This window comes from Physeter macrocephalus, chromosome 14, assembly GCF_002837175.3.
Source record: "Physeter macrocephalus isolate SW-GA chromosome 14, ASM283717v5, whole genome shotgun sequence".
NCBI lineage: Eukaryota > Metazoa > Chordata > Mammalia > Artiodactyla > Physeteridae > Physeter > Physeter macrocephalus.
Window position 1 is genome coordinate 19,486,415 of NC_041227.1, and position 27,442 is coordinate 19,513,856.

The 27,442-nt window shown below is 45.2% G+C and overlaps 1 protein-coding gene across 3 annotated transcripts in view; it reads right to left on the reverse strand.

The window, feature by feature from the left end:
* The window catches only part of DHX35 (DEAH-box helicase 35), a 72,873-nt gene that overhangs the window by 12,432 nt on the left and 32,999 nt on the right, over positions 1-27,442 (reverse strand). For all 3 annotated transcript variants that reach the window (XM_024128427.3, XM_024128429.3, XM_024128426.3), the window contains 9 exons: positions 20,900-21,012; positions 19,861-19,957; positions 18,839-18,997; positions 16,047-16,257; positions 10,788-10,912; positions 7,204-7,258; positions 3,915-4,010; positions 1,776-1,870; positions 64-141 (listed from right to left, as the gene is read on the reverse strand). In XM_024128427.3, the coding sequence (XP_023984195.1) occupies positions 64-141; positions 1,776-1,870; positions 3,915-4,010; positions 7,204-7,258; positions 10,788-10,912; positions 16,047-16,257; positions 18,839-18,997; positions 19,861-19,957; positions 20,900-21,012 (1,029 nt within the window). The remainder of the gene's footprint in view (positions 1-63; positions 142-1,775; positions 1,871-3,914; positions 4,011-7,203; positions 7,259-10,787; positions 10,913-16,046; positions 16,258-18,838; positions 18,998-19,860; positions 19,958-20,899; positions 21,013-27,442) is intronic.

Genomic DNA, 27,442 nt, shown 5'->3' on the forward strand with positions numbered 1-27,442 from the left:
CCCTAGATCACTTCCAGTGGACGGGTGCATGGAGGGGGCCTTTTGAGTGGCAGCCGTGCTTACCTTGATGAATGCTTCATACACATTGAGCATGGTAAGATGATCACCCTCCTCCACAGCAAATTTTCGGTGCACTCGAATCTGGAGAGAATAAACGCAATGTTTAGAAGTTGACTCTTCTGAGCCTCTTGTCCTGGAGGCAACATTACACAAGGAACAGCTCACGGCTTGTAGAGTCAGGAAGACCTGGTTTGAACCCATCCTGACTCTGACGTTTCCTGAAAGACCTCAGATTGGTCACTTAACCTTTCTCAGCCTCAATTTCCATATCTAGAAAATTGGAATATTAAACTTGTGTATCAAGACTGCTATGGGATTAAGATAATCCACCATAAAGTACCTGGCACAGGTGTTAGATAAATATCAGTGCTCTTGTCCCTCTCCTCCTCTATCCAGTCAGTATCTTCTCTTTCAGAAGAACTCCTCCCAGCCCCTGATAGAAGGTAAGCTCCAGAAGGGCAAGAGGCCGGCTGTCTGGAGCATGGAAGACACTCTATATTCCTAAGCCACCACTAGCTGTGCAATCCTTTCAGACCCAGTCCCTAAGCTGTTCTTTCTGTGAGATCCTGGGCAATGCCATCTGCTCCCGTGGGTTCAAGGAACGGCGTATCCAATATATATACAAGTACACAAATACATTTATTGACTTCAGAATTTGCTCCTTGTATCAAATACCACATAATTCACCTTCCTTCCATTCATTCAGTAACAGATATTTCCTGAGCACCTACTATAGGCCAGGCACTGTTCTATGCATTTGGGATATAACGGTGAATATGACAGTGGTGGGAGAAAAACAACAAACAGGATAAATAAGCAAAATGTATAGTATGGTAGGTGGTAAGAACAGCTAGAGGAGAGAAATAAAGCAGGGGCAGGGGATGGAGACGGGAGGGGTATATGTTGCAATTTTAGATACAGTGCTTAGAACTTCACTTTCCTCGTCTTGAAAATGAATTTGCCTGTCCTGAGGTAGGACTGTTAAAAAGGCTAACAGAAAAGCAAACAAACAACAGAACCATCCAGGCACGAAAACTTTGTAACCTGCAGCTATGCAACTGTCAGGGAAGATGGTAATGGTCCATAAGGAAATTTCTCGCCTCCCTGCTACATTCAGCCCTCCGCTTCTGCTTCTCGACTCTTCCAGCAGGAACCGGCTCTGAGCTCATCTTGGGCCTCCCTCCGTCAGGACGCCTCACTTCCCCGGTGCTCTTCAATAGTGTAATTTCTCCTTCACAGTCTTTCCAGCGTTCACCCTTCTAGTTGTCACAGATGCCTGGGCCTTTGGGAGGGCCTTGTCAGCAGCTTGACTTGCCCAGCCTGCTGTGCCCGGCACCGACTCCTTGTATCACTAACGTGCCCACCAAGGTTGCTCTCAGAGCAGCCTTTAAAAAAAAAAAACTTCCCTTAGAAAGTCAGTAGGACAATGGTTAAGATTTGGGGCTTTGGACTGTGAAAGGCAACTCCATCAATTCTGGCTGTGCAACCACGCATAAGTTACCTAACTTTTCTGTGCCTCCGTCTCTAAAACTGATGATAGTAGTACCTCCCTCCCAGGTCCACGGTGAAGATAAAATGACATGACGCACGTAAAATGTTTGGCACACAGTTAACCCTCAAAACATAAGCTGCTCTGTCACCAGCAGCAGTTCCTGGGCCGTTTTAACAAAAGAAAGCCCAAAGTGAGCGAGACTCGAATGAACAGTCGGACTTACAGCCTGAGACTTCTGGTTTGAGGGGACCACAAAGACATTCTGGATCTGCATCATGGCGGCAATGCTTAGAATTTCCTGAGAACAGCCAAAATTTCCTATAAACCAAAAAGCATGTTTGATTTCAAACATACGATGTGTCAGTGAGAAGTAAAAGATGTTTTCTGACATTTTCCTTATACCACATTGTAATACTAAGATCATCTATTTACATGTAGCTTGATTTTTAAAGCTTGTAACATACAAACACTTCACCCTGCCAAATGGGATGTCCTATACATGGTCCAGATGGAAGGAGGCCTGGAAGGACCCCACTCCGCGGTGGCCGCACTGAGGGACTCTGCCGTGAGGCTCAATGGGGGCCAGCTTGGCCCCATCACTAGGGCAGGTCAGCTCCACACCTGCTCCCTACTCAATGTGGACACCTAGAATCCTGGCAGAAAGCCTGAGAGGGAGAGGGGGCGGGGAATACGGGGACTGTGTCCCTCATGCTGTCCCTCTGTTCCTGGACCCTTCTAAGAGGTGGCCTCCCTCTCGGCAGGGCTCGTTTCACCCGGCAAGCCCGAGGCATAACTAGACCAGGGAAGCACGCTGTGGGCTGCAGCTGCTGCCACCTGGACACGGAGTCTGAGGCAATGAGCCCCCCGGGGCGTCAGACAGAGAGCGCGAACGGCGCCGCATGCTCCCTGCAGCTTCTGGCCTCGTGAGTGACCTACTTCCCCAGCCCCAAGCTTAGAATCCTGCGCTTCTCAGTGTAAGCCTGGTTGCTCCAAAACACAGTTACAGCTAACTTTCACCACGCTTAGTCTGACATACAGCTTTGTCTACTGCCAGTGAATATAAAGTTAGACAAAAGTAAGAAACAATGAGTATCTCCCTTCCCTAGGCTCTGGGGGCGTGGGGAGCACAGGAAGTGTGTGACAAACCACAGTCTCTAGAGCAGCAGTCCCCAACCTTTTTTGGCACCAGGGATTGGTTTCGAGGAAGACAATTTTTCCACCGGCGGGGGGCGGGGGGCGTTTCAGGCGGGAACGCGAGCGATGAGGGGCGGCAGACGAAGCTTCCATCGCACGTCCACCGCTCACCTCCTGCCGTGCGGCCCGGTTCCTGACAGGCCGCGGACTGGTACCAGTCCGTGGCCCGGGGGTTGGGGACCCCTGCTCTACACGATTTTGACTTCTAAGTATTAGAAGATCTCCAGGTTATACACTTTTATCCCTTAACTCATATTCTCACAAAAATCTGAAGGTGTCAGAGAAGCTGGGACCCTTGTGCCTTGGTGGTGGGAATACAAAATGGTGCAGCCACTGTGGAAGACGGTGCGCTGATTCCTCAAAAAATTAAACATAGAATTATCAGATGATCTAGCAATTCCACTCTCAGTATACACCTCAAAGAAGTGAAAGCAGGGACTCAAACACGTACTTGCACACCCATGTTCATAGCAGCATTATTCACAATAGTCAAAAGGTGGCGGCTCCCTGGGTGTCCACCAACAGATGAATGGTCTATCCATATAATGGAATATTATTCAGCCTTTAAAAAGAAATTTTGACACGTGCTACAACATAAATGAACCTTGAAGACATTATTATACCAAGTGAAAAAGTCAGTCACAAAAGGACAAATATTGTATGATTCTACTTCTGTGAGGTTCCTAGAATAGTCAAATTTCATAGAGACAGAAGGCAGAACGGTTGCTGCAGGGGCTGGGGGAGGACAGAATGGGGAGTTAGTGCTCAATGGGTACAGAGCTCCAGTTTGAAAACAACGAAGAAGTTCCAGAGACAGATGATGGTGGTGGTTGAACAATAACGCGAATGTACTTAATGCTACAGAACTGTACACTCAAAAATGATTAACATGGTAAATTTTATGTTCCGTATGTTATACCACAATTTTTTAAAAAATCTCTGTTAAAAAAAAAATCAGGTGTCAGTACTAGACCCACAGGAAACAAAAGTGTTAACTAAATTAATGACTACTGACTTTGAATCACGAGTTAGCCACATGCCCCAAACCTTAGATGAAAGCTCCTTCACTGCTCAAAATGTACCGTGCTCTCTTCCCCAGGGTGCACAGAATTTGGGAAACAACTCCCAGACAAAATAAAATCAACGAGGACTGTTGGTCTCCACCTACCTGATTCAAGCAGCATCTTTGCAAACATGGGATTCAAAGGAAACTCTGCTATTCTCATGCCAAGCGGCTCAGTTAGGCGACAGTCTTTGTCCAGCCCTGCCGTAAGAACAGCAACAAAAAGCAGAAGGCATGTACCATGGTGCCGGAAGATGCACAGTTGTTGGCAGAATAAAAGATGATGTATGCTAAACAAAGGTATCCAACCTCAACCTGACCCAGAGTGCTGTTACAATAAAAGAAGAAAAGGTTTCCTCAGTGCTCCTGAATGCTCAATTTTGAAAAACTGATACTTCTGATGGCCTCTATGCAAGGACTTAATTGTAAGGAAATGGCCTCACAGCCTCCTCCTGCTCCCACCCTCCCCTGGTCCCACTCCTCCCCAGAGACTGCCCCTTCCAAGGGACCGACAACCAGACAGTGCCAAACACAAAGGGCACTTTCCTTAGGGTCCCCAGCAGCCTTTGACTCTGCTGACCACAGCTCCCTGGAAACACTCTTCCCCAGCTTCCATGATTCCCCACTCCCCTGCTTCTCTGCCACCTCTCCTGCTGTTCTCTCTGCATCACCTCTGGACCTTTTTCCACGGCCAATTTCTGAGAGGCCACAGATGTCCCAGGCCTCTCAGAAATTTGTGAGCAATTACAAAGCTGATGACTATGAGTCTGAACACACGCCCGGCTCTCTCTTTGGTGCCAACACCAGAGCTGTTCATCCAATTGCCTCCTGGGCCGTTTGCTGAACTGGGCTGACTCCTTCAATTCCTCACATCCGTCCTTGCCCCTTTACCAATAGCCAATTTTCAGGCAGTGGATTCCCAAGATAGAGACTCTCGTTTTACTATGGTTTAGACTATTCCCAAGATGGAGCATTAGAACACCTGCTGCAGGGCTTCCCTGGTGGCGCAGTGGTTGAGAGGCCGCCTGCCGATGCAGGGGAGGCAGGTTCGTGCCCCGGTCCGGGAAGATCCCACGTGCCGCGGAGCGGCTGGGCCCGTGAGCCATGGCCGCTGAGCCTGCGCGTCCGGAGCCTCTGCTCCGCCACGGGAGAGGCCACAGCAGTGAGAGGCCCTCGTACCGCAAAAAAAAAAAAAAACACCTGCTGCAGACCCCAGGGCAAGACAGAAAAAGTCATTTCTCTCCTGTTCCCATATAATCATCTCTTTGAAGGTGATAATTCAGCTTACAAATAAATTTAAGTTGGGTGTTTACCTTTTCCAGCTTAGTTAGAGCAGTGAAGACATTTAAAATATTTTAAATTTCATTCTGTTTGGAGGAAAATCAGTCCAAATGAAAAACTTCTAAATAGTGGATATTCTCTCATACACATTTCAGATTATCCCAGGAGACTTTGCTTTCAAGTTCCTATCACATGCTTGAGAACAGAGGATAGAAACCTTTTCTGGCATATGTTCACTCGGGGCTGATGTGACATAGACCCTAAAGGCCTTTTAAATCATTGAAGATTTTTTTATCAATAATTGGCTATTCCTTCACAGGAAGGTATCATAAATATAATGAAGATGGACCCCTACCTCACCCTATACAAAAAAATTAACTCAAAATGGATCACAGACCTACTAAATGTAAGAACTAAAACTATAAAAACTCTTCAAAGAAAACCTAGGAGAGATCTTCATGCCCAAGGATTAGGAAATGATTTCTTAGGTAAGACACCAAAAGCACAAGCAATGAAAGAAAAAATACATAAACTGAACCACATAAAAACTTAAAACTTTTGTATTACCAACAATACCATCAAGAGAGTGAAAAGCCAACCCACAGAATGGGAGGAATATTTACAATCACAGATCTGATAAGAAACGTGTATCCAGTATATATAAAGAACTCCTCCAACTCGATAATGAAGAGACAACACCCCAAGTAAAAATGAACAAAGGATTTGAATAGACATTTCTCCAAAAAAGATATACGAATAGCCAATAAGCATACGAAAAAGTGCTCAGCATCATCAGTCATTAGGGAAATACAAACCAAAATGGCGAGACACCACTTCCTACCCACCAGGATGGCTACAGTACATAAAACAGATAGTAACAAGCATGGGCAACCCGTCATTACGTGGAGAAACTGGAACCCTCACACACTGCTGGTAGAAGGTCCACCAAAAACTTGTACGTGGACACTTACAGCAGCATTATTTATATTAGTCAAAAAGGGGAAACACTCCAAATGTTCATCAACTGATAAATGGATAAGAATAATAAGTGGTACATCAATACAATGGAATATTATTCAGCAATAAAAAGAAATGAAGTATCAATATTCAACATAGATAAATCTTGAAAACATCATGCTGAATGAAAAAAGCCAATCACAAAAGACCACATACTATGTGATTCCATTTACATGAAATGTCCAGAATAGGCAAATCTATAGAGATAGGAAGTATATTAGCAGTTGCCTAGGCTGGGATGGGGGAGAGGGAATGGGGAGGGAGGGCCATTGGGTTCAGGGTTTCTTTTTTGGGTGATGAAAATGTGGTAAATGTTCTAAACTTGTAGTGATGGTTGCACAACCCTGTAAATATACTAAAAAGCACTGAACTGTACATTTTAAATGGGTAAATTATACAGCATATGAATTATACCTCAATAAAGATGTTGAGAACAAAAAAAAAAAAAGAGAGAAAGAATCTCAAAGAACAAAACCTCCACTGAAATTTAATACTGAACTGGATATTATATTCACCTGAGGCAACAAACATTCACAGAAAAGACACAAACTTCCTGAAGAGGTAAATTCAGGCCACAGTTTTCTCTATCTTAAGGTAAATACCACATTTTCAAACAAGAGAATAGAAGTTCCTCCATAACATGGTGTTTCCTTGCCCAAACAATACCACAGCCTGGTATTCTACCCAATTCTCCACAGGGAACTCCAGCAGTGGAAGGAATGGGAGTTAGGGAGAGAACACAGAGCCAGATTTCAGAATGGGGTCGAGGGACAGAGAAAAAGGCCCAGAGAGGTAACATGTGAAATACTGGTAGAGAATCTTCCAGATGTCTCTTGGAAGTGTAGCTGTGGCGATGGTTATTAATAGCTTCTGATGTACTGACAGGCTTTATAAATTCATTGTTACTGACTGGGCTTCATTAATCACGGTCCCACCTTCTCATTTGGATGAGCTTACGTGTCACTAAGAGGATCATACATATAGGGAGAATCAATCCCAGCCTTGAAGATACTAAGAGCCCTAGAGTGAATACAACCTAACTAATATCACATATTAATAAACAGATAAAAAAACACAGAATAAGAGACAGGCATACCTCCCAGAGCATAGAGTAACTCCAACGCCTGAACCATCGACTGTGCTGGAGGGGGCTGTAAAAAACATAAAAACCCTCCTAAGTTAACTTCATCAGGTAACAGCCATAGTAATGTGACTTTCCTGCTCAATCCACTCTTCTCTCCAACATGCCCCAGACTTCCCAACCTCCAGGCTTCTACTCTTGAAATGTCCTTCCTCTCCCTCTCAGCACCCTTAGTACTATTTGCTCTTTAATCTCAGCTTGACTAAACACTTCCTTCGAAGCTTTCCTTCATGCTCCCCTCCATCAGAAGCGATGGGTTCTTACCTTGAACTACGTCTTTGCCTTCCCTAAACTCTCATCAAACATTTCTAATTTTTACTTCGTGTCTCGGACTTCTAAGAAGCCCCATGATACTGCAGTATTGGTGGATGACTCATCTTTGCATCACCCACAGCCCTGCCCCAGGCCCTGCCTATAGGGGGTAACTGACATCAGTTAAATTTGAATTCCTGGAAAGAGAATGCTAGACAATTTGAAGCTAAGCCAAGCTGATATTGTGACCTTCAGTCTGAGTCTCTGGATCCTTACTATGTTCTTTCCTTCCATGCGCCCTTACTGAGCATCTACTAAGTACCAAGCATCATTACTATCGTCCTCTAAATTATTTCATCTGTAAGCCACATAGTAAAATTATAGTCCTTTTGCAAACTGCGTAGTTTTTTTTTCTTAAATGCATTCACAACAAATGTATTTTAAGTCTCACGCTGTTTTAGTTCAATTTTACAGATGAGGAAAGTGAGTAACAAAAAGTAAAAGACATTTGAACAAGATCCTAGAGGCAGTTGGTGGCAAAGCCAGAATTCAGATTCAGGTCTCATTCTTTCCACCCTACCCCACCCACTGACTGCCAAGGAACAAAGCTGTACTTCTCCAAGTTGTGCTGACTGCACGCACACACAGATGAGGGTAAGAACTAGACCTGATTCACTATACACTGGGGATTCAACAAATCACTGTTGACTAAATCATGTAATTGATTCACTAGCCTTTCCTCAGTGCCCACGACATCCTACTTTACAAAGAGGCAACATACACACAGCACCTAAATGGAGGAGCTTAACCCCTCTGGGATCTTTTATTACACTGAGATTACATGAATAATGGATAGCTCAAGCACTGAATGTGGTTCTGAATAATTACAGAACAAAACGGACAGGCTCTCTTCGACTCCTTTCAATCTTTGGCCCTGTTTCCAGTCAATCACCAAGCCCGATGAATTCTGCTCTTTGAATTCATCATCAATCAAAACAACCCACACTTTTACCCGCCCCCTTGTCCAATCACATCCAGAGTATTTTCACCTCAACACACATTTACTAGTATTTCTCTATGGCCTCATCTGATTCGGGATCATGTGCAAACGCTGTTTTAATGTAGTTGGAAGGACTGTGGGTGTATAATTTTAGCTTGTTTTTCTCACTGCCTGCTTTTCTGTTCCCTCTGTTTCTTGTACCCATGGACACTTCACAGCAAATACCCTGGGACAACTGCATACTATTCTGACAAGGTCATACACTGTGAAATAAGCAACTTTCTTACTACTGGGCAATTGAGTCTTTTAGTTCTTTGCTACTGTAATCATCACGGCTAAATATACAAAATTATATGTATCCTGTGATTTCAACTGTGAAAAAAACAGAATTTCAGGAGGAAATAACCAGAAGGCAATACATGAAGATGAATTTATATGTATTTTCCTCATTTTTCAGTTGTCTGAAAGTTTATGATTTTCGTTATTATATTTTTAATTTAATATAAAATGATACTATAAACATTATCCTACATGTAAGTTCTTTGTTTCTTTTGAATTATTTTTTTCAGGAGAAAATTCCCTGAGAAGACATACCAGCCATTTCTACAGCTCATAAAATAATGTCAGAAAGTCCTCCATGAGGACTGAAACAGAATATAAAACCACTTTCCCCAAACTGTGTCAGCTTTGGATTTTATCATTTTTCGTTATGTTTGATCATTCAATTAACGTACAGTGGTACAGCTATTTCAATTTGCATTTAGCTCTCCTAGAGAAGCCAAACATGTTCTAACATGAGCTACTATTTGTGCTGTTCCCTTTCCTTTAGCTTTTTCTTTAGTGGGTGTTCGATGTATTCACAAGGATGTTTGAAAACTCTATAGTTTTTGAGATAATCATCTGTCCTTTTTGCCCTTATGTTTTCCTTTAATCTGAGATGTGGAGCTTTTCATAAGCTTTTGATTTGCATATACTGTTCATTTTTCTGTATAATTTCTTGTACTATATACCAACATTCAAAGCGTATATTTTCTCCATACTTATGAGAAATAAGTATGTTTTCTTTGGGAGAGCAGATGATATTGTTACATTCTCTTCTTTCATTTGCCTAGTTTATCATGACATGCTACATTAGGGACTTTAGCATCCAGGAATCTAGCCTTGTTACACATCATACACCAACAGAGCTGGGATATAATAAGGAGTTAAAAATGCAAGCTTTCAAATCATAAAAATTCAAGAAGAAAACATGAGTGAATATTTATTAACTGACCTAGATATGGGGAAATGCTTCATAAGCACAAGAATAACAGAAGAAATCACAGAGGTAAAGATAGAAAGATACTACTATCTTCGCTTAGAATGGCTGCACATAAACAGACAAACAAACAATAAAATACAATACAATACAATCAGAAGAACCGTTTGCAAGAAATACTATAGACAAAGGTTAATGTGCTTAATAGTTAACGGACTCTTAATCACTAATAAACATTAATTCTAACAGATAAATGGCTTATCAATTTGCATTTAGATATTGCTAGGTAAGATTATGTAGATTTCTTCTTATATTTCAGAAGAAATATAAAGTGGCCAATAATTTTTTTTAAATCTTATGAGAAATCAAAAAAGATAGATACAGATCATATTTTGCCTCCTTCCCCCCACCAAATCAAATTAGCAAAACTCTAAAAGAAAATAACATGGCATGATTGGGGTATGGTGAGTCGGGGCATTCATGCACTGCTGGAGTTTATACCTGTAAAGGAATTTGGCCTTGTACCAAGGATCTATGAAATGACCATGGCCCTTTGACCCAATAATCCCACTCCTGGAAACTGACCTTGGGAAATAATCAGAAATGCAATCAGCCATAGGGACTTTCCCTGCAGCTCTACCAGAGCCCTCTTGGCTCCCCCAATCATGACACTTGGGCACCTAGGCCTACACACACACTCCTGCCCTGGATAACTCCACCTCTCCCGACCTGCTGAGTTCCCACTTGGGTTTCAGGTCTCGCCTCAGACATGACTAACTGGGCTGCGGGCCTTTCCTTTGTCTCTCAGAGCACCGGGCACAGGCACTGTCATTACCCACTTACTTGTCTCTTTCCCCCAACAGACAAGAACAGAATTGTGTCAGCCTTGTCTGGCTGTATTCCCTGAACCCTGCACACAACACACGAGCTAAGTGACAAAACCCAGAAAGGCAGCACGCTCTGTATCAATGTCCTGACACTCCCCTGGGAGCACTCTGGCCTCCCAGACAGACAGAAGGCAGGACTTACCGACATGAAGTGGAACCTGAGGACGTTGTCGATCCCCAGCGCTTTCAGCTGCAGGATGACAGGGGCCAGATTGCTCCGCTGCATCTCAGGAACGGTGGATTGAGGCAGCTGGTCAAAGGCTTCCTCTGAGAATAAGAAATCAGAACTGTTTGGGACCAAATGTCACAATCTAAAGCAATCATTAGATGCATACGATATTGTGATATAAAGTTGTTTCCTATTTAGGAAAGATCCTTCTATTTTTTAAATACCTTAGACAAATACATTTGAACAATATACCTTTATAACAAAGTTTCTCCTTTTACTTTAGAATGCTTTTTAAAATGTGCTTCTTGGACTTCCCTGGTGGCGCAGTGGTTAAGAATCCGTCTGCCAATGCAGGGGACACAGGTTCGAGCCCTGGTCCGGGAAGATCCCACATGCCGCAGAGCAACTAAGCCCATGCACCACAACTACTGAGCCTGCGCTCTAGAGCCCACGAGCCACAACTACTGAGCCCGCGTGCCACAACTACAGAAGCTGGCGTGCCTAGAGCCCGTGCTCCGCAACAAGATAAGCCACCGCAATGAGAAGCCCGCGCACCGCAACGAAGAGTGGCCCCCGCTCGCCACAACTAGAGAAAGCCCGCGCGCAGCAACGAAGACCCAATGCAGCCAAAAATAAATAAATTAATTAATTAATAAAAATAAAATAAAATAAAATAAAATGTGCTTCTTGTTAGCAAAACATTAAATCAAAGCAGCAAGTATTTGCCGAATCACTGTGGGTGGCCAATTCCCATTCCCTCTGCTTGGGATGGAGTAAGTCAAGCAGGCCAGAACTACACATAAAAGCAAAGAACAATTTCAAGATAAATCACCAAATATAACTAGAACATAACCAAAGTATCTCCAAAATATTAAAAAAATGACCAAACCTTATAAAGAGCAAAATTTGTCCAAATCTAACTTTCTAAATTGAGCCAGGCACACACGTCACCCCCAGAATCTGATGCTGCCCCAAACAGATTAATGAATGCTTACATGCACCATCAGGAATAAAAGGTGTCCTCAAACATCTTTTGAGGAAAAAGCACCGCCAGGTTCAGAGGTGCCAAGATGGGAGGGGCGGGAGAGGGGAGAGGGAGGAAAGAGACTCTGGGAAGCCTTTTTATAAAAGCTAGATAAAAAGGGTGGGGGAAAAAACAGGTAGGAAGAGATTAAATCCTTTTTGTGTATATTCAGAAAGCTTAAGGATCATATAGAGGAGGATTATATACAAAATCCTTCCACATCAGTCAACACTTTAACTGTGCACACCCTCTTTCACACAAAGGTGGCTCAACTTCCATTCAGATCGTAAATCTTTAACTAGAGAAAAATCAGAACAAAACAAAAGGTGTCATGAAGAAATAGCACTACCACTGAAGGACTTCAGAAAGCTTTAATTTGAAAAAACAGACAATAAATACTCTGTGAACTGACTGATACAAACGGCCAAATGCTTGGGTCTACTTGGAAGGTTCTGGGTAACAGGCAACAGCAGGAAGTTCCAAATGGGATATTCCCATCAAGTTTCAAGAGGGTTTGGGGGATGGCCTTTTGGTGGGATAACCACATTTTCCAAGCACACTGCTGACCAAGGCAGAAACAAAGTTATCAGATAAGAGGACGATCCTGCCGAGAAGACGCTCACAGGAAGTAGGTGCTTCCTAAGAGTTCAATGACACTCAATTAAACTCTACTGAGAACTCAAGTACACAAGGCATTGGGCCAGGAGCTGCAGGAGCTGGAGGCCAATGGCTCTTGAGAAGTTTCAGTGATTCAAAGGGGCCTGGGACCAAGATGAGGAACAGGCTAGGTCCCAGTGAGGGGTCCTCCCAAAGAGAAATGGAGGCAGAGGGAAGAAGGAGGGACAGCTGGTGGGAGAAGGCATTTGAGGGCACCGATATGTGAGAGAGGATTTCAAGGATAAGGAGGATCTGTTGGGCAGAGGAAACAGCCCATGGACAGGTATCAAAGGTTTGAGGGGTGGATGTGGGAAAACAGAAGGTATGTCCAAGAAGAGTACAGCTCAGCAGGGATGCAGTGTAGGGTGGGTGCTGGTGGACAACAGGAGAAGACAAGCTAGAAATACTCCCATAAGGTCCTGGGAAACTGTTAAGGGTCTGAGCAGGTAGCACCCTGCTCAGAGCTGCGTTTTCTGGAAGCAGGCTAGCGGAGAAAGCCTAGAGGCTGGATCTAACGTAGCCCATTAAGCGGCCTCTCCTCAACCTCACCTCCACTAAAACTGCTCATGCTAAGGACTCCAGTGACCTTTTAACCAAATCCACTTGCCAATCTTTAGTCCACAGTCTACTGTTTGATTTATTTGGAGCATGAGATGATGCTGGCCACTTCCTCTTTAAAAGTAACGAGTTCCTCAAGTTAAACAAAGAATTACCGTATGACCCTGCAATTCCACTCCTAGGTGTATACCCAAAGGAATTAAAAACAGGTACTCACACAAGTACACATACATGCTGTTCATAGCAGCACTATCCACAACAGCCAAAAGGTAGAAACAACCATCAGCGAATGAAAAAACAAACTGTGGTACATCCATACAATAGAATATTATTCAGCCACAAAAAGGAATGAAGTACTAATACAATGTAAATGAACCTGGAAAACATTACGCTGAATGAAAGAAACCAGACGCAAAACATCATATTATATGATTTAATTTATATGAAATATCCAAAACAGATACAGTCTTCCCTTGGTATCCACAGGAGATTGGTTCCAGGACACCCCTCTCCCCCACTGCCGATACCAAAATCTGAGGATGCTCAAGTCCCTTATATAAAATGGCACGGTATTTGCATATAACCTACACACATCCTCCTGGACACTTTAAATCATCTCTAGATTACTTATAGTACCTAATACAATGTAAACGCTATGTAAACAGTTGCTGGTGTGCAGGCAAATGCAAGTTTTGCTTTCTGGAACTTTCTGGGATTTTCTTCCCGAATATTTTCAATGTGTAGTTGGTTGAATCTGCAGATACGGAGGGCCGACTGTCAATCCAGAAAGACAGAACAAAGCCTGTTGGTTGGTGGTTGTCAGCTGCTGGGGGCGGGGAGAAATGGAGGAAAAACTGCTTAATGGGTTAGGAGTTTTACTTTGGAGTGATGAAAATGTTTTGAAACTAGATAAAGGTGGTGGTTGCACACTGTGAACCATAATAAATGCCACTGAACTGTTCAATTAAAATGGTTAATTTCATGTTATGTAAATTTCACCTTAATAAATTTTTTGTTTGTTTGTTTGTTTTCTTAAAACTTCGTCCTCCCCGTATTTCAGTTCGTCTTTTAGCCCTGGTTCTCCTCTTTGCACTTCCATCATTCCTTCTTAGCACCTTCAGTAGAAGACCCTCACCTCTCTGGTTTCAGGCTCTGCCTTCCCCCTCCCTCCCATGAATCCTCTTTATCCCCTTCCTCCCCTCCAAGTACTGGTACATTCCACTCCCTCTGCCTGGTGTGCTGGAATCTAATCTCCACTGCTATCCCTTCACCTGGATTAGCTACTGGGCTGCCAATAAGACTGGGCTCAGGGCTTCCCTGGTGGCACAGTGGTTGCGCGTCCGCCTGCCGATGCAGGGGAACCGGGTTCGCGCCCCGGTCTGGGAGGATCCCACATGCCGCGGAGCGGCTGAGCCCGTGAGCCATGGCCACTGAGCCTGCACGTCTGGAGCCTGTGCTCCGCAACGGGAGAGGCCACAACAGAGGGAGGCCCGCATACCACAAAAAAAAAAAAAAAAAAAAAAGACTGGGCTCAATTACCGACTGTGGAGCCCTCTCCAACAGGATAACTCCCTGCTCTCTGCTTCCAAGGCTCATTCCATTAAGGTGACCCTATCACACCATAATACGCTGATCTGTTCATGAGCCTGTCTCCACCACCAAGCTGTCAGTCACGTGGCCACAGACTATGTCTCACCTGGCCCTAGATTTCCAAGCCTTGTCTCCATGCTTGGCACAGAGCAGATGCTCTGTAAACATTTGCTAAAAGAATAAATGATGTCAAGGACTGAACAAGGATGATGGTAACCGGAAAGCAAAGAAGAGATAAGTGGTAAAACCCCCTGGATCTGGTACATGACTGCAGATGGATCTTGGACAGAGGAGGGAATTAAAAATGATTTGAAAATTAAGTCTGGACAATTGAGAGAAACCCTGATACCATTGTCCACAAAAGAGAAGTACGAAGAAGGAAAGAGCAGCTCTGGGGACATCATTTTCTGTAGGTAAGGCTGTCATCTAGCTGGAGAGAAAGCTCCTTAAGAGCTGGGACGGTCTTTATTGTCATTTCATTTTGCTCCCTCAGAGCCTAGCATGGTGCATGGCACAGAGCAGGAGTTGACCAACTAATTGCTTTCTATCAATGAGCCTCAGGAGAGATCCTGCCAGTTTTGCTCTGCAAAGATGCTCTGAACCAGAGGTAAAGATGGAACCCAGCGGCGGGGGGTGGTGGTGGTGGTGGTGGGATGAACTGGGAGATTGGGACTGACATGTATACACTGATGTGTATAAAATGGATGACTAATAAGAAAATAAATAAATAAACATTAAAAAAAAAAAAAGATGGAACCCAATGCGAGGACCCACAGGATTCAAGGATCCCAGAACAAGAAAATGGCACACGAAGCTAAGGGAAAGGTAAGAAAGACAGGACCTGAGCCGCAGGGCCCAAGTTACACGTCACATGGCTACAGAGAGGCTGAGGCACAGACGGGATGAACTGGGAGATTGGGACTGACATGTATACACTGATGTGTATAAAATGGTGACTAATAAGAAAATAAATAAATAAACATTAAAAAAAAAAAAAAAGATGGAACCCAATGCGAGGACCCACAGGATTCAAGGATCCCAGAACAAGAAAATGGCACACGAAGCTAAGGGAAAGGTAAGAAAGACAGGACCTGAGCCGCAGGGCCCAAGTTACACGTCACATGGCTACAGAGAGGCTGAGGCACAGACACTAGGTTAGAAAGGAGATGTCAAATAACCGGTGATTCGTGGCCCAGCTTTGGCCAGCAGGGAGCGGTAGCAAAGAAGTGGCACATTTGGAGTGAGGAAGGCGGTGGAGGCCAGATTACCGAGGGCCTTGTGAGGGAAGTCTGGATCTTATGTTAAGTTTTGCCTATTACGGTAGATATCTGTAATATTCTCTGATGCCCAGGCTGAGTATTAGAAAGTCAAAACCCTTTAAAAAAAAAAAAAGCCAAACTTACCTGTATAAAGGCGGTAACATTTTCCTGAGCGGCTGCGGCCACCACGTCCTGCTCGCTGGCTGGCTGATGCCTGGGACACTGGGACCACCACCAAGCACTCAATAGCTGTCCTGGGGTTGTAGGCTCGGAGTTTCACAAAGCCACAGTCAATCACATACACAATCCCGCTGATTGTGATGGAGGTTTCTGCTACATTGGTGGCCACTATCACCTAGGCTCCCCACAGGAAGGAGAGTAAGGGTAAAAGTTATTTGGTTCTTTTCACTCAGAATAAACTAATCAAAATCCTAAAAGCTTTTAAGATATTTCTGACAGTGCAGAACCTGTGAGAGGCAGTTTGGTATCCTGGATAGAGCATGATGAGTTTTAGGGTCAGGGTGCCCTGGGTTTGAATTCTCCCTAAGTGTGGGACCTTGAACAAATTACTTAACCTCCTGAGCATGTTTCCTTGTCTTCATAATAATATTTACCCTCTCCCGGGGTTCTTAAGGGGATTAAATGTGAAATATACATGAAGTGATTACAGCCTGGTACCTGGAGCACTTGGCCCAGAGTAACATTCCACAAATGTTAGTTTTTTACCTTTGGTACAACTTAAGTAAATCACCACCTTGTACATGTCTAGTCATCTGCTCACTCACATTCTAACTGCTTTCTGAGGGTCTGCAGGTTGCCAGGCACTCTTCAAGCTGCCAGGAATGTATGATGGACAAGAGTCTACATTCCAGTATGTGTTTGGGTAGAGAAATAATGAACATAAACAAGAAAGTGACTGGGAAGAAAATGCAACAGGGTAATACTCTAATATTATGCAGCACTCAATGTATACATCATATATTATAATATTATAATAATGGAGTGTGCTACTTCAGGTTAGATGGCCAGGGAAAGCCTCTCTAAAAGATGATTTTGGGCTGAGACCTGAGTAATAAGCAGCAGCCAGCCCTACAGGGACCCAGGCAGAGGAAGCAGAAACAGCCAATGCAACCAGAGACCAGAGTAAATAAATACAAGACGAGCTTAGGAGGGAGGCGGGGACCAGATCATGCACAGTCTCTGGGCCATGCGAGGGGTTTGCATTTTATTCTAAGGGCACAGGTCGCTGCCCCTGGAAGTTGTGAAGCAGCAGGAGACATGTACAGATCCGGGTCCGGGAGGATGCCACATGCCGCGGAGCGGCTAGGCCCGTGAGCCATGGCCGCTGAGCCTGCGCGTCCGGAGACTGTGCTCCGCAACGGGAGAGGCCGCAGCAGTGAGAGGCCCGCGTACCGCCAAAAAAAAAAAAAAAAAAAAGTTAAAAGTTACTGTTATTCATGCTTTACAGCTGAGAGAACTGGGCCTCAGGGTTGAGTAACTCATCCCAGGGCACACGGTAACCCAGGCCTCCTGACTAGTTGGCTGCAGGTCACGTTTGACTGGACAGACTTGAGCTGCTCCGTCCCAATGGCCAGGAGGCAAGGTGTCCTCTTGCAAGTGGCCTGAAGTTGGGAGGGGATCCTCAGACCTGTCATCCCTCACCTACTGCGTTCTCTGCCACCTGCTGATAAATAGCTACTCTAGGCTGACTTTGGGCCAGTTCTGTACCTTCCTCATCTGACGGAAGGGAAAACAGAGCAAGGCCCAGGGAGGCGATGAACAGGAAGCAGACTGGCTGCCTACTGGCTCCTTTAAACCGATGCTTCTCACCACATCCTTCCCCACCCCAATTTCAAGGCCAAGGATGTTTAAGCCACACCTTGAATTAACTGACTCAAACTTGGCTCTATAGGCAAACTGATGCTTCAAACAAATGGTTTAGAAACCATTTTGTAGAAACTGATCTAGTGTTCTCGACTGATCACGATCCACCAAGACAGTCCTTTAAACCAAGGTAGTATCACATGACGGGGAAAGATCAGGCAGGAAGAAAAGAAGCAAAGAGAAGTCACCTACTCTGATAATTACTAAACCTTATGTGGGGCAGGTTTACAAATCTTTGCAACACATTATTTATTGTGCGCTTTTAGATCTGCTGCACAGGAACATGGACTTTAAGTTCTTAAAGAGACCTTCCTATTTAGCAAATTTTACTTCAATTTAAAATAAATCTTTCCATGTACCCGGACAAAACTGTAATTCAAAAAGATACATGCACCCCTATGTTCACAGCAGCACTGTTCACAACAGCCAAAACATGGAAACAACCTAAATGTCCATCGACAGATGAATGAAAAAAGAAGATGTGGTACATATATATACAATGGACTACTACTCAGCCATAAAGAGTGAAATAATGCCATCTGCAGCAACATGGATGCAACTTGAGATTATCATACTAAGTGAAGTCAGTCAGACAGAGAAAGACAAATACTGTATAATATCACTTATATGTGGAATCTAAAATATGGCACAAATGAACCTATCTACAAAACAGAAACAGACTCACAGACATAGAGAACAGACGTGTGGTTGCCAAGGGGGTGGGGGGAGGGAGAGGGATGGACTGGGAGTTTGGGGCTGGTAGATACAAACTATTACATTTAGAAGGGATAAACAACAAGGTCCTAATGCATAGCACAGGGAACTATATCCAGTCTCCTGGGATAAACCACAATGGAAAAGAATGTAAAAAAAGAATGTATGTATGTGTGTGGCTGAGTCACTCTGCTGTACAGCAGAGACTGGCACAACATTGTAAATCAACTCTACTTCAATTTAAAAAAATGTTTTTAATAAAATAAAATAAATCTTTCTAGTGGGGAGCAACGGAGCACCAACGTGATTATAGCCCTTGGTCCTCGGGTTAGTCTCACCTTTCTGACAGTGCGTGACACCCTTTCAAACACTTTCATTTGCTCAAAGGAAGGCAGTCCCGCATACATGGGGAGAACCCGGAGGTGTCTCTTCATCCCAGTCCGACCCAGTGCTCGAGCCTGCTCAATCAGCATAGACACAACAGTTTCTACCTCTTCCTAAAATCATCGAACCAGGAACCAAAGAAAATGAGATCAGTTTGAAGCATGTCATTTTATCATACTGCAAGAAAATGAAAGCTGGGATGAGGATTTTAAATGTGGTCAGATTCACAACTGTCAGAGCCACCACGTTCCACGCTGGGGTGCTATTCAATCAAATGCTACCGAACAGTGGTGCCGATGGGAGCGCAAACTGCAACTGTCAGGTTAACCACTGAAATCTACACTATCTGCAGTCAACAGAAGAATTCCTGATACACCAAAACTATGACTTTCACTGAGTTTTTTTTTTTATGCTCTGTGGCAAACAGCGTGGCATACAAAATCACTATAAGCTCTCCCTAGAAAAGATCACTGAACCATGGAAAATGTTTGACGGTGGAAATGATTACAACTAGAAGGTAGTTCTGAACAGAGCTACAACCTTGAGTGAGCATTTGGGCTTGTTCAGTTGTTTTTCCAGTGATGTGCCTACTTGTCCCCTGCAGGATGAGCTGCAAAGGTATCACTGGGAAAAGGGGCTGCAGCAACAACAAGGAGGCACAAAATGTACCTCATGCAGTATTCAATTCTGGTATCAAAACGGCCCATCGAACTCTCTAATTTACTCTGGAATTAGCTAATAAATTTAAAATACATTTAACCCTCTGTAGACAGAACAGGCAGGAACTAAAGACTTTCTGGCAATTGAGTTAACAGATGAATGACATCAAACTAAACAATTCTTTATGTATTCAAGTAACCGCAAAATACAATAAAACATGAAATCAGTGGCTAAGTAAAGTAACAGGCCTCTGTATAAATTCTAGTCCTGCCTTAACATGTCTGTTCACCACAGAGAAAAGGTCCGATGGAATTACCTGGCCAGTGAGAAATGCTAATATGTCTCCATCTCCCTCTGTCTGGTGAATTTTCATCACAGTTTCTACAGTTGATTTGATATAATCTGGAACGGGACTGAAAAGATGTGTGAGATAAATTCATCACTAGAATATGCTCATTAATTATAGATCAATTACCCTAGTAATCTGGCAGCAAAGCCTCGTGAAAGTTAGTTTGGGCCTGCCCAGCAGGTAATCAATATATGAATAATTATTGATAAAATAAACATTCACTCTTTTTTTAAATGCGGCATTCAAAAACAATCCGTAGTTACACGTAAACTATGATTTTTGGCTTTATTTGCAGAGACATAAAAGCAATAAACCCGGGCAAACAGATGTCCTATCTTTAGCATGCAAGGATGCCTGACCAGGGAAACTAGATCTATGGTTCCAGTGCTGAATCCCATATTCTATTTCCCCTCCTGACCACTGGCAGCATGTCTGACAGGAGCTAATGGGTGTCCTGTCCCACTAGAATCACTCAGAAGTCAAGCCCACAACTCTCTGGATTCATCTGCCACTGGCCCAGGCTCCTGGTCTTTGTCTGTCCAGTGACTAGGGGTAGGAATTAGGATGACTCCTTCCTGTCCAAGGAGGCTCCTCCCGAAAATGTCAAGCAGGCCTTCTTGCTAAGATGTAAAGAGCTGAGAACCAAATGATTCAAATCACTAATACTGCCCAAGCTGACAGACAGTCTTGTAAAGCCCAGTTCCGACAACTACAGAACCCTCCTCCCTGCGACACTGTTACCATTTTGCTCTTTCCAGCAGAGCCCAGGGACCAGAGGGTCATAGAAACCTGCACATCAGCATGCAGTTTCAACGAAATCCAGCAGTGATACTGAGCAGGGCTCCAGAGCACCCTATCGATGATGGGAGGTGCAGAACGCGCCCGCCCCTCCTCAGCAGTCTGGCACATCGCCCTCAGAGCCGCAAGCAGATGCAATTGCTTCTCATCCCACAGAACAGGCCTAGTTTTCTAATTGCCCTCATTAAAAATGCAAGGATCAACAAACCTTTGTAGATAAAAGATATCCACTGGAAATGTTCGCCCTTCCACTGTAAGGATCACGCACGTATCCCTGGTTGGGTCACTGGTGTCATTTTGGTTAAAGAAATCCCAAAATTTCTAAAAGAAAAAAAAAAAATCAATTCTTCACTCCTCTCAAAAAAAAAAAGGTTCATAGTAACTCACGGAAAGAAAGAAAACAATATAAAACTGGCAGGGCAGAGGGTGGGGAGTAGGGATTGGATATATATAATACAGACTAGGGGTTACAAAATAATTATTAAAAATCGTATTTTTATTATTGCAATTTTGGAGAATCACATTTCAATGACAGACTCTTTATTGAAGACTTGATAGAAATGATAAAAGTTAGATTTCCAAACTGCATTCAGCAGTGCATCTGAGTCAACATGCAGCTGTGCTATTGATCTTAACCCACCCACACCCGCCGCCCCCAACCCCCATATTTTATTTAACAGAAAATTAGGTCAGAAGGCGTAACTCCAGTTAAATATGGATTAAATCAGGTTGATGTGTAGCTCTGATCTGGAAAGCACAGCTCTGATCACACAAGTTGTCAGTGTATAAAGGAAGCGTATACGTCTATGAACAGTAGATGTGTCCCTGGTAGCACAGTTACAGATCTGCATGTACTCTATATGTACAGGGACAGAGTCCTCTCCGTCTTTATATGCCCCACAGGAAGCAGCACAACACTCTGTATGGGGCAGGTTGGCAAGCATTCACTTCTCCGATGCTCCCACAGGACCCTGTTGAGAAGAGTGGCTCTTGGCAATTCCTCCTGAATAGGTGGCCACGTCCTCTTCAATGGCACGTGACCACCAGACCTGCAGTCTATAGGGAGGCCTGATGTGAGAGCACTGGCCAGCGATGGGGGAGGGAGACTCCACCGAAGATGCCCTCTTGGGGCATGTGACCCAAGACACACGGAGAAGTTGAGACCGAGAAGAACCGAGTGACCAAGCCGGCAGGACACAGAGTGCTGGAGGGGGGCTGCTGTCTAGCTGCAGGGGCACAGACATCCTGTAAGGTGGAGCACACCATTATCTGACTCTCAGTGACCTTCCCGATCCCCTGAGGCCTGGCCCAGCATCACTTTCTCTTCTCCTAGGAGGCCTGCCCATGTGAGCACAAGGCCTGTCTTCTTTAGTTCCCAGGTATCCTCCCTAAACACACCCACGCCTGCTCCTGGAAACTGGGAGCCCAGGGGTGCCCTGAGGACCTACATCAAGCGCAATGTGAAAGGGCTTTTGGAGGAGCACTTCTAAAAGAGTCCACTGGATTGAACTACAAAATAGCTGGATGCTACGTGTTAACATCAAAGTTGTGTTTGAAAAGAGTAAGCAGAGGCATAAGAAAACAAGCCTCAGGCCAACAAAAGAACTGCGCTGTGCACCAGTCTCCACGCTTCTTCCGGGTAAATTCTCTGCAAGCGACTTCAGCCTTCCTGTGTCCTGTGGTGTGCACAGCATGGGCAGGCTACAAGTGATGCACAAACAAGGGAGAAGAGATTCCATCCCACTCCCCCAAAGAGTGAATAAGCCAGGGAGGAAGGCGTGCAAAGGACCAATCATAACATAAACCGAGGCCCAGTGACTGGATGACCAGAAAAGAGCTGCGAGTTACAATTCGGGGAGGAAGAAAGACCAATAATGACTGGCTGCAGGGAGGGCTTCCTGGAGGCAGCAGTACCCCCCGGCTAAGCCTGAAAGGATGAGGACGATTATTACCAGCTAGGAAGGAGAAGAGGTACCCCCTTCCTAGGATGACGGCGGAGTGTAGACTAAGATGTAAAGGGGCCCCTGATGGAGGAGACAGCTCAAGGTCTAGGGCAGGCCCGTCTCATCTCTAAGTTGGTTGTCTCATTGACAAAATGGATGAACTGCTCTCTACACCCTGCAAGGCTGTTGCTCCTATAAAGTGTGTCTGACTGCACTTGGCACAGGTCTGGCCTCGAACAGTACCCAGTAAGTGATCGTAGTGATCATTCTGAAGTGGTCCAAATGTCATACTCCACAGGCACTTTATTAGATGGGTAAGACAAGGGTAGCGAAGATGGGTGTGAGGTGATCAGACCTGTTCTGCATCCCTGACTCTGGTGGGGACGATGGAATTACTTCTTACTCAATCAGGGCTAAAAACTTCCTAAAGCTAAACACACACACACACACACACACACACACACACACACACACACACACAAACACAGAAGAAGCAACTTCCTAAAGCAACGAATGTCCTGAGCCCAAATGACTGTGACAATGAGAAAGGGACTGCCGTAGAGCTGCTGAGAGCCACGAGTTTGTAGGAGTCGTGGGTCCATGAGTTTCATGGTCTGTGACTAGCCCGCTGCTGGCAGCCCAGGCTGGAGCGAAGGAGCCCAGTTAAGAGGCCAAAAGTGGAAGCATCCACTGAACCAGGGGCCATGAAGATGAACAGCCTGGAGAAGGAAGAGCAGCCAGCAAAGGAGCCTGGGGAGGACATCAAGGAGGCGGAGAGAGGGGAGAAGGTGGAGCTCCAGACGCTGCAGGCGGAAGAGAAAGATTTTTAAAAAGGCTTGGCAGACAGGCTTTTTGGACCAAAAACGCAAACAGAACAGGGAGGAGGATGAAGGCTTAACACTGTTGTGAGAGTAGACGGCTACACCTTCTCTGTTAAGGAATCTGTGGTGCTGAGGGGTAAAGACAGGGAGTTACTCTTTCAAGAAATCCAACTCAGCATTAAGTGAGAAGGCATGAGATTTTTATCCTTAAGATCTTTATCTTTTATCTTTATTTGGAAATATAAAATATGGATTAGAAAGCAAATAAATATAGTATCAACAGTGTATGCATCTTGAGGCAGAAGGACCAGGAGGAGTGAAATGGGTTCAACCAACCTAGAAAATAAGAGTTTAAGTCAAGTTTCAAAGACATGGATCACACTGACACAGACACATGGTGAGAAACATAAAATGACACAGAGGAAGAGGCTCGTCTATGAGATGGAACGTAAACGACGTGGCCGTCTGGTGCACTGCCTTCCCAGCTCACCAGCTTCCTCCCGGCAGCGGCTCTGATCTGACCCACAGGACTGGACCCCAACAGCCACACCGACATGACCTGCCCACCCCTGGCCCATGCAGAATGGTCCCAAGTGGATTCCTGACCCCAGCAGACCCCATACTCCTTCTTGAGGAATCTGGAAAGAGAAATTATTCTCTCTTCAAGCTGGACCTGTGACAAAACACTGTGGGAGTTGTCAGTGATCATATTTTCTGCTGTGTGAATGGAAGCCAATAAAAGAAAAACAACACCATGGGATACAATGGTCAATAAATACTTCGTAATTATACCCGGTCATATTCTGTAATTGCTGACTCAATTAGGCTCACAAACAGCGAAACCAATCAAGGCGACTGTCTGCTCAGCTCCCGTCAAACCCCGCTTGCCTCTGCCTCCCAGCCGCCGTCACTGGTGTCCTCACCTGCAGGCTGGGCCACCCCAGACCCTGAGCGAAACCAGAGCAGGTGGTATCTACCCCTCCAGGCAGTGGAGCCTGGAATGAGTCTGTCGCCCACAGATCCAGCAGCTGGGGGACCGGGGATGAGTTCTGGTCCCCCTGGGCCTCTAGGGCAAAATGTTACCTGAGCCACGCCCTACCCCACTCCCACGGCCACACACTCCTCCTCTCTCATCCACTTCAGCCCACTCCTTCCTCTTCCTCGCTCTCTCTCACCTGGGAACACGCTCCACACCCCACGTGTACCCACACCCACCTGGGTCCCCCCTCACTCACACACAGACCTCACTCCCCCTCACTGGCCGAGCCAGGAAGGGATGAAGAAAAGGACGGCCCGAGCCCACCCAAGGACCCCGTGAATGCTGCCGACATCCCAGCAACCCCTGCGTCCTAGCGCACTCAAGGTGTGACACAACTCCTACATTCCACTTTCCCACCTAAAAATAATCACTTCCAGGAAGTCCGTCTCTATCAACTACAGTAGGCAGAAAAGAAAGAAGCTGTTTTTAAATCTCCATGCCACACCAAAGACAATGAAAGGCGAACAAAAAGTAAGCAAGAAATAAGTATTAACAATGATTCTAAGAAAAGGCTTGGATGTTATAGATCTCAAGCACAATAAAAACTATTGGGAATAATTTTTAAAATGGGGGTGGTGACGAACATAAGGGGTAAAATAGAGAAGATGTTCTGGGCAACTTAGTCATGGAGGAGATAACAGGAGATGAGGTCAGGTGCAGCCTTCAAAACAGCATTCCAGCCAGTATCATGGGTGAAGGGCATAAGAATTCATTAAAGAGGGCAACAGAGAGCTTTAATCCAAGAGTTATGGTGGGCAGACCTAAGACAACAGACTCCTACAGCCCGTGAGAAGGTCCGAGAAATCAGCCAGGGCACATGCAGGCATCTCTCCCAGCCATGCTGAGGTTTTTCTCCCTCCGCGTTGTTCTGCATCCCAGAAGCCGCAGGGATACCAAGAGCCAGGCCCTTTTCATCTCAGCTGCATTACAGAACTGCCCTCCTGACTGGGATCTCCACATCTGTTATCTCTTCTACACAGCACCCAGAGTGATCTTTCTAGAATCCAAATGCGATCAAGTCACTGCTATGCCTCACACTCTGCTGGGGCTCCTGACCAGCAGGGTGAGTCCTTCCTCCTTCACGTGGCCTGTAAGACCTCCCATCATCTGACCCCTACCAGCCTCTCCATTTGAATCTCCCATCGCTTTCCATTCAACTAAGATTCATTCAACCCAAAGTCCCTGCTCTTTTGTGCCAGACACTGTTTTAGATGAAAGGGATAACATAGAGTAAGACAGAGTCCCAGTCTTCATGGTGCTTACATTTTAGTGATGGGAGACATACAATAAACAAACACCCAGATATGCATATGTTAGCTAGTGAGAAGCGCTAAACAGAAAAAATGAGGAGCTACTATCTGATCAAGACTGAAATGAAATGAGTGCAAAGCCATGAGAACGTCTGGGGTAAGAGAGGTCTAGAAAGAGGCCCCCCACCGAGAGCAGACGCATGCTTAGGTCTTTCTGGGGAACAGCAAGGTGAGGCAGCAGGATGAGGAGCGCTGAAGGAGCTGGAAGGAGACGGAGAGGTGACGGGGCACATCAGCCCCCATGGGGGCCACAGGCGAGGTACGACTCCCACCTTATACTTGACTCACAGCCCCTTGAACACATGGTTTCATGCCCCTGTGGTTCTGGGCATGTTTAGGATGCACTTCCCCACTTCCCCACCCCTGCCCATCTGGTGAACTTCTGTGCACCTTGGCAACCCAGGTGGGATGTCCCTCCTCTGGGAAAGCTTCTGGACATTCTCCAGATGACTAGAGAGTGAGCACCCCCTCCTTGGCTGTCTCAGCACGTTGAACAAACTGAACCGCAAATATATATTTACATGTCTGCTTCCTGGAGAAGTCAGGGAGTGTATGAATCACCTGTAGCCAGAACTGTGCTTCTGTGTGTGTGAGTGTGTGAGTGAGTGAGTGTGTGTGTGTGTGTGTGTGTGTGTGTGTGTGTGTGTGTGTGTGTGGCAAGTGGTCAAAATTATGTGTTGAGCTGAACTGCTGTCTGAACTAAAATATTAGTCATTTAGAGAAAAATGGGGGCGGGGGTTGAGGAGGGATGGAGTGGGAGGTTGGGGTTAGCAGATATACATTTTTATAGAGAGAATGGATAAACATCGCCTGCCAATGCAGGGGACACGGGTTTGAGCCCTGGTCCGGGAAGATCCCACATGCTGCAGAGCAACTAAGCCCGTGCACCACAACTACTGAGCCTGCACTCTAGAGCCTGCAAGCCACAACTACTGAGCCCACGTGCCACAACTACTAAAGCCCACGTGCCTAGAGCCCGTGCTCCGCAACAAGAGAAGCCACCGCAATAAGAAGCCCGCGCACTGCAAGGAAGAGGAGCCCCAGCTTGCCGCAACTAGAGAAAGCCCGTGCACAGCAACGAAGATGCAATGCAGCCAAAAATCAGTAAACAAATAAATAAATTTATTTAAAAAAAAAAGAATGGATAAACAACAAGGACCTACTGCATAGCACAGAGAACTATACTCAATATCCCATGATAAACCATAATGGGAAAGACTATTAAAAAGAATATATATATATTTTTATGTATAACTGAATCACTTTGCTGTACAGCAGAAATTAACACAACAGGGGCTTCCCTGGTGGCGCAGTGGGTGGAAATCTGCTGGCCAATGCTGGGGACACAGGTTCGAGCCCTGGTCCGGGAGGATCCCACGTGCCGTGGAGCAACTAGGCCTGTGAGCCACAATTGCTGAGCCTGTGCTCTGAAGCCCGTGAGCCACAACTACTGAAACCTGTGCGCCTGGAGCCCGTGCTCTGCAACGGGGGAGGCCACCGCGGTGAGGGGCCCATGCGCCACAGCAAGGAGTGGCCCCTGCTCACCGTGGCTAGACATGCAGCGGCGAGGACCCAATGCAGCCAAAAACAAATACATAAATAAATTATTTATTTTTTTTTTATTTATTTATTTATTTT